The sequence below is a fragment of the Chinchilla lanigera genome, unplaced genomic scaffold (genome assembly GCF_000276665.1).
Source record: "Chinchilla lanigera isolate Chin_1 unplaced genomic scaffold, ChiLan1.0 scaffold00028, whole genome shotgun sequence".
Lineage (NCBI taxonomy): Eukaryota > Metazoa > Chordata > Mammalia > Rodentia > Chinchillidae > Chinchilla > Chinchilla lanigera.
The window spans coordinates 10,655,293-10,663,517 of record NW_004955429.1 but is presented as its reverse complement, the minus strand read 5'-3'; the positions used below and the strand labels follow the sequence as shown (position 1 = coordinate 10,663,517).

Genomic DNA, 8,225 nt, shown 5'->3' with positions numbered 1-8,225 from the left:
TTAAACATGATAACATATAAATTAGCCCTAAGCCAACCCCTTTACATTTTCTATAATGAGTATGTAGCTTGTGTTTGATACATACCCTCCAACATGTATGTATGTATTCATGTACCTGCTTTAGGATAATTAGATGATACAGTGCTATACCTTTTCTTTGCTTTTATGCTAAATTTTAAAGCTCTACCTTTCCTGCTCCCTGTATGCCGGAAGGTTGCTTCTTACCGTTATACTGGTGTTCCCAGTATGTAGCCACCACACTTAGCTTAAGAGATGGACACCTGTGTGTCCAACTGTTATCACCAGCAACAATGCGCTAAATATCTTAGTAACCATTACCTTGTGGACCTGAAAAAGTTGTCTGGCAGATGTATCCCAAAGCGATACTGCTGGAACATAAGACAAATACTTATTAATTTCATTTAATACTTTATTTTTTTTTTTGCCAAAAGGGTTATCAGTTTATGCTTACACAGCATGTGAAACTAACTGTATTACTAATATTTTGCCAATATAATGGATATAGAATATAACTTTGATCAGCATTTCTCAGATTACTGATATGAGCATCATTTCCTATTTTCATTATCTACTCAGCTTTTCCTCTTGTTTTCCTGTCTTTTGTTGATTTGCAGTCCCATAGAATGATTCTATATGAATGTCATTAACGTTATGCATTCTAAAAGCTCTTCCAGTTTGTCACCAGCCTATACATTTTCAAGTGTCATTTATGACTAGAAACTTTTCCTTTTAATATAGTCATATCGTTTCTTAGCCTGATTCTTTAAGATATTATTCTTGTGTCATCCTTTTTTTCTTTTGGTATCCAGAATCAAACTCAGGACCTCATGCTTGCCAGGCAGGCACTGCACTGCTCAGGTATAACCCTGGCACCTTGCATCACATTGGAGAAGCACAGGTTCTCACCTAAATTTCAGACGTAATTCTCCTGTATTTTCTTCTATTAGTTTTATACTTTTACTTTTTCATCTGTCTTTAATTTCTATGGTGTCCAACTGTTTACATGGTACAAAATGTATTTATTTTTTCACACAATTTATATTTATAGACCCATGTTCCCAAACTATCTGCTAAAGAATTTGCCCCTTCTCCAGTCTGTAAACTGTGCATCTTCATTATATATCACTCACTTTTTCTTATAAAAAGAAGACTGTTTCTGGAAGTGATGATCCAGAATAATAAAGGTCAAGAGACTCTCCAGAGAAGAAGAGTAACACTGATCACTATGGCGTCAGCCTCCCAAAGTCACATGCAAAGAGGAAATCTTAAACACACCTTGTCTTCTTTGGCCAAGTGCATCAAAGGTATCAACTAAATTCTTACAGTACCTTCAATGTTCGGTAGCACAGTAATGTGTTTCCATGTAATGTTACATAAATAAAATGTTTGGGATGTCATAACTGTATTACACCAAAGGTATACATCTACAACACCTGTTTGGGTTGTTAGGGGATGACAAAATTTTGTTGTCTGCAAAATTTTCCAGTTTTCCCCAAAGCTTCTTGAAATTCATGGAATTATTTAGGTACTTGACATGATATAATATCTAACTGGTAAACATTCTGTAGGCAAGGAAAATTCTAGGCAGTAAAGTGTCTGATTTATGACTTTGGTCAGCATGTTATAAACAGAAAGTTCTCCAAAAAAATGTCTTTGACTACCTGAACAAGAGCCCACGTATTTATCAGGTTGGAATTTACATGCAGAGGGAATCTTTTATGAAAGTCATGATCTATTGGTCTTTGTGTTTTGTTCAGAGAAGAAAAAGCAGGGACTTTTAAGGACTGTTACACTGTGCATAAATTAACTTTATGCAATTGTCCATGGAGTCCTTTCCAGGAATGATACAGCATATGAACTGTGTTCTTAAATGACTTATATACTTAAATGCCTATTTCTTATTTGCCTATGGATTTGGCTGGAAACTTGTTATTCGGTTACATTGTCCAGTGATGCTGAACACTAAGTAGAAAATAGAAGCAAGTGAGCCCGTCTGTCCCTTAGCAACTGGTAGTGTGTGGCATTATGGGATAGAATCTTAACTAAAAGTCTACTGTTGTGTAGCACCTCCCCCTTTTCAATGCCAACTGGTATTCTTGAACTTGCCAGAGCAAAAGATCAAATGTAATCCATCTAACAGCACTGAAGCAATGCTTATTTTATACATTCTTGAGAGAGTTACAGGCAGACCTACTAGTGGATAATCTCCAAGTCTACAAGAAAGAGTTCATAGTTTTTCTTTGTGTTTTGATATTGCTGGAAAACTTGCAATAATTTGCCAATACAGAGCAAAAGGAACTGTAATTTAAGCTTTGTAATTTACATAGTTGAGACTCTACAATGTAAAAATTCATGGTCTATCCTCTTTTGGAAAGTTTTAAGTCATGTTATGTTTTGGAACAAAAGAACATTCTTGGCACACACAACGGAATAAGTGAAAGGTCCTGCTGTACCAGGAAGGGACTATTATGATGTGGATGAGGTACACGTGTTGCCTACTCCCTTTGGATGTTTACAGCACAGTGATTCTACTAGCAAAAGCATGGAAGAGCCTCAGACAACAGCTGATACCCTCCACCTGCAGTAAAATAACAACTACAGGACCATTTGGGAGATACATAATGCACATTAGACAAAACACGATAGAATGTGAATTTAGACAATATGGCACATCAGCTGTGTGAACTGTGAAACACAAGTCAGAGGGCTTTTTGTTCTGTAATGGTGAATTACTACAAGTTTTTAACCAAGATCAAAACAAAAAGTAAGGCTGTCAATTCTCCTTATAGATTTGTATGTTAATTGCCACAAAGTCTCACGATGATGTGCTTAAGAAATCTCTAGGTGCTTTTGGTTTGCTTATGACCAATGAGTTCTGGCTAGTGTAACTGTAGTAGTAAAATTTTAAACATGCTTTTAAGATGGTAATACAATGCTAAATAAGAAACTCCAGATGTGTGTATGTAATTTTCTCGGCAAAAAAAAATAACTCTCCACAGACACTTTTTTCTACTAAAGTTTTATTTGAACATGAGTATTATTATACCTCTTGATCTTATATTATTTTGGATATTTCTGGCGATTCTGAAGAAAATTTCCTAAGTTAAAATAACTTATGTGGGAATAACATAAGTAACCTTTAAATGTCTTAATCATATGTAATTTTATTAAAATAACAAGTAGAGCCTCCACCTTGTACATTTGATGATTTATTTCAGTACATTTGATTACTTTCACTCTTTAATCATGTATTTCCAATATCAAAAAGAAATACTTTGCTTCACTTGCCATTAACACTTTGAAAAAAATCATTTTACTAACTCCAAAATACTAGGGTGTTCTCACCTATTTTTAAGAATCCATTGCTAGTAGCATGATTAAAACATTACCAATGTTGCCAAAATATTACTTAAAACTAATTAAATCTATTAGAAGTAATAAAAAAGCCACCCATTCTCCATAAAAAGAAAGATAATAAATTAGACTTTATATATAACAAAAGGTATCTTCCTTGTAGAAAATATTCCATTATGAACTTTTAACCAATTTATAAAGCTAGTAAGTTTCATCTGTTATAAAGAATAAATGGAATTATGAGCTCAAAATCACATCACATATGTCAAATGCAAAATAAAGGTGTAATTTATAAAATGAACAATTTATAGTACAGTGTTCTTAAAAGTAGGTATTGGCTCAGACAATTAGTGTAGTTTTTTTTTTTTTTTTTGGTACTGGGAATTGAACTCATGACCTTGCGCTTGCCAGGCAAGCACTTATGCCACTGAGCTATATCCCCAGCCCTCAGATAATTAATTTAAAAATTATAATTATTTTGACATGTTGATCCGCTACACTGATTTCCAGTCTTCTTACAAAGGTTGAATGATGAGCAAAAAAGTATGCATGTGATCATATATGTAAGTCAAATAACTTATCCAGCAGATGCAAGAGTGGCATAGGAGTAGGTATCATCATAACGTAAGGGAGTGGTATAACATGCTATTAGTTAATATCTACTCCAGTTTCATTTTACACTGGTGCCTAAACTATTGGTTTTATTTTTCATATAAGCATTTATCTTTCTTTGGGTGAATTAAGTTTTCGAGCGTTCTCACCCTTAAGCCCTTCTATTAAATTGGTCAGGTCTGAATTGTCCCTATTTTACAGATGTGAGCCCTAGCCACCAACTCCCAACACTGCCCAACACTGCGGTAGGCAGTCACACCTTCAGTTTTCCAGAAGAGGGCAAGATGTTTCAGGTACTTGGGATGAAAAAAGAAAACATTTTGCCTTGCTTTAGACTTTCTGAGTGTACACTACACTTTAAAAGAGGCACCAGTGTTGGCTCTCCAGTGACAGTTTTGGGGAAAAAACCATGATCCACCTTCAAATATTCTCATTTTGATAAATCAGAATCATATTCCCTCTACCTAGAATCATTTTCTTTGAAAAAAACCCTCATTTTCTAGTTTTAATCCTAAAATTACCTCTTTCCTGAAGCAGATACATTGAAATAGAGTGCACTGAAAGAGATTTGGTTATCCCTGTCTATGATCTTTCTAGCACTATTTTTCAAAATTATTACATTATAATACTTGCTATACCATATCATTAATGATATGCATATATATTTTTTCCTGCTAGAAGCAGTCTTTATTGCCCTCTCACTGAGCTTGGTATAGGGCTTGGCACAAAATAGCTGTTCAATATTTTTTTTAGTTAGATTGCATGAGTGATCCTACAGCAAGTGAAAAGGCCTGGGTATTGTAACTATTCATGTCCTTGAAGTAGATTCTGTCAGTGGGAGAGAAAAAGGCCTAAGAGTGAGACAGAAAGTTCATATAAAATTATAAAGAGTGATTTAAAATGTAGATAATAGAGGAAAAGAAAAGGCAAGAATCCATCCAACACATCAGTGAAGCTAACATCACAAGCAAATTTAATGAGAAGCAGGGACACTGCCCTACAAAGAAAAGACTTTCATTCCTAAACGATCAAAGATTTCTTGTTTAACTACAAAATTTTCGTGTACATACTCTTTGAGATGAAGGAAAAATGGGAAGGATATTAATAAAGTGAAGCCAATGAGAGAAAGAAATGCAGTAAGTATGGTGATTCAGCTCTTTTGAGAAAAGGTTGCCAAGATAATATGCCTTTTACCTTCTTGTGAGGGTGGAAATGGCTGTGTTTAATATTATAAGGAGATATTTATTGAATCCCTACCTCACACCAAATGCTATACCAGGAGATTTCATAAATTATTCCTTTTTACTTCTGAGTCAGTATAATGATCCTCCCTTCACAAAAAAAGGAAACTGAAGATTGGAATGATTGATTGACGCATGGAGGCTGCAAAGTTAGTGAGAGAGCTTTGGTCAAACCAAGTTTTGGAGCTCTTCCTAGAATACCCCTTCACCACCTCCTTCAGTGTTTGGAAACAGTGCTCACCTACTACATTATGTCAAGCCTATTCTCATTGTAAGAAACTTTGTTTATGTCATTTCACATTTACCAAATTGTAGTTTGAGGATTCCCTTCATATGAAGCTGAAGCATCTGGCTGTACTCTTTGGGCATCTGATGGAAACCACGTTTAGGTAACCTGTTGTCATAGTAGTGATGGCTGAGAGGTGTGTCTTCTATAGTTTTGGAGAAGGGCCAAAAGCCATAGAGCTTCACATTTTCACACAACTCCACAGCAACACTTGCGATCATCAAGCCAGTGGACAAGCGGTAGGCAGTCACACCTTTAGTTTTCCAGAAGAGGGCAAGATGTTTCAGGTACTCGGGATGGAAAAAGAGAACTTTTTGCCTTGCTTTAGACTCTTTGAGTGTATAGTACACTTTAAAAGAGGCACCAGTGTTGGCTCGGTAGGAAAATGCGGGCAGAAGAAGGAAGGCATCTCCGTAGCTTGCAACGTCCTCCACAAATACTGCTTTCTTGTCCTTTAAGTTCCCATATCTGCCAAATTTTTAAAAAATCATAATAACCACAGTAATAATAACCAATAGAACAGATTTGGTACCATGAGGCTGAATTTACTTCTGGTCAAAAACTAAATCATTTATTTATATCCTATGTCTAAGAGATAAGCCATAGAATCAGAAAAATCATTCGAGCATCACGTGTGTACATATCAAGGAGTAGCTCTTCTTTTGACTTTTTTTGGACCGGGAATCAAACTCAGGACCTTGCACTTGCCAGGCAGGCGCTTATGCCTCTGAGCTTTGTCCCCAGCCCAAGGAGTAGCTCTCCATCTCTCTTGAAATACCTAGGCTTTCAATCATTTTACACTCCAACCCTCTGGTATTTTCTAAAGTTACTTTTTGATGCTTTAATGTCTTTCAAATTTATAACTAATATTTTCCAAGCACAGCATATATACATCTACATTTTTAAAAATTCATTGAGCTGTGTACCTGCGGTTTGTGTGCTTGTTGCAGCATTTCACTATAAAATAGAAGTTTCCTTTGAAAAGTCTCTATATGCAAATACAGATAGAAATATCTGTGTCATTAAAAAATTTCCTCCTGTATATGCAAATACAGATAGAAATATCTGTATCATTAAAAAATTTCCTCCACGCATGTACTTTCACTATACATATGACTTAAATACTACCTAAGGGAGTGCCTATTAACGTAATTGTATTGTATGTGGAAAGTCAGCTTCGAAAAGGCAGGTACAATCCCTTGTTTTTTCTCAAGACATTTTAGAAGTCTTTGGAAGGGCATACTCTACTAATAACGATCATCAGTCATTTCTGATGAGAACAACGGAGCAAATCTATGCTTGTGATTTTTATGAACCAGTCAAAGATCCTAAGTAGTTACATGGCAGAAATGAAACACAGAAATTACTTTGGAGCAGTAAATTATCCAACATGAAAATTGTGTTTTATCAAGCTGTGCAAAATTTCTAAACAGACTACGTTTTATGTAGCAAGAGCTACAAAGTTCAAAGAGTAATGTGAAAACTCTGAAAAGGAAATAGAAGAAACTAACTTCAGTACTGTTAAAAAAGAGGAAGAGAAAACAAGTTCTCACTTGATTAATCTAAATTATGACACTGGTAGCACAACTGAGTCATACCTCTGATGAACCTCAACCTTGACAGAAAGTCAAAGTTTTCCAGTGCAGGCTTTTATTCTTTTCTCCAAAAGCTGTTCTAGCTGTACTGCAAGTCACCCTTGGCAATGAGGTTAACACTTAGACTGTGAAACATGTTAAGCAATTAAAAAATGTTCTCAAACAGTTATGTAACCACGATACACTTACTTTAGTGTTATGATACTGGGATTCACGGTCACAAGATTTGTTTTACTGCCAACATCTTTGCTAATGTTTCCTGTGGTTGGAGGGAGGTTACACCTGAAATACGGAAGGGAAACTATTTTCAAAATACAACTTATTAAAAATGACTATGCACACACACAGAGGTACATACACACATACACATCTGATAACTGTCCTTACATTAGAGAATATCATTGTTATGGAGAGATCCTCAGAATTCACCTTATTTCCCTTTAAAGCTATTGCATAAGTACTGAGTTCTTAGTTGACATGTCAATATTGTTTAAAATACACAAATTTAGCAGTTAGCTTCAATAACTTTTAAAGTTTCAAAACCAGAAATGACAATTACACCAGGCCTAACTGTCAAAATTTCCAATCCTTTTGTTAAAATCATCATTTATATTGATTAAATTTCCACAGTGATATGGTCATTAACTTCCAGATTTTAAAAAGTTGAGTACAGCAACTAAGGTTATAGCATTTGCCAGAGGCAAAGACTGCACAAGACATCAAAATCTCCTGATTCCCATATGAATGGTTTCACCACCAAATTATGGTATTAATAAATAAAGCCTTAATGTTCTTCTAGTGATGTTTTCATAGTGATGTTCTCATCTTCCTTTCAGCACTAATTTGTTTTTACTTTGGAAAACAAATTAAGTGTCTGAGATCACAAAAAAAGAAAGGTGGTTATGACTCCCTAAACATATTTTAAATTTCAAGTAGCCCATTGCTTTAAAGCTAAACATAAAAAAAGGACCATCAAGTGCTTTCCTGGAAGGCTGTTTAAAGATGATATGCTCTGTGATAGGGCTGAGGCTTATATATTCTATTCCATGTCCCATGAAACATGAATAAATGAAATAAACACTTCCCTATGTGCTACAAAACATATATCAGAAAACA

At 35.1% G+C, this 8,225-nt stretch overlaps 1 protein-coding gene across 1 annotated transcript in view; it reads right to left on the bottom strand.

Annotated features, from left to right (window-relative positions):
• Nucleotides 1-3,024: 3,024 nt before the first annotated feature.
• The window catches only part of St8sia6 (ST8 alpha-N-acetyl-neuraminide alpha-2,8-sialyltransferase 6), a gene marked incomplete at its 5' end in the record, with an annotated part of 121,834 nt that continues 116,633 nt past the window's right edge, over nt 3,025-8,225 (bottom strand). The window contains 2 exon segments of the mRNA XM_013515560.1: nt 3,025-5,982; nt 7,299-7,391. Of these exon segments, the coding sequence (XP_013371014.1) occupies nt 5,514-5,982; nt 7,299-7,391 (562 nt within the window).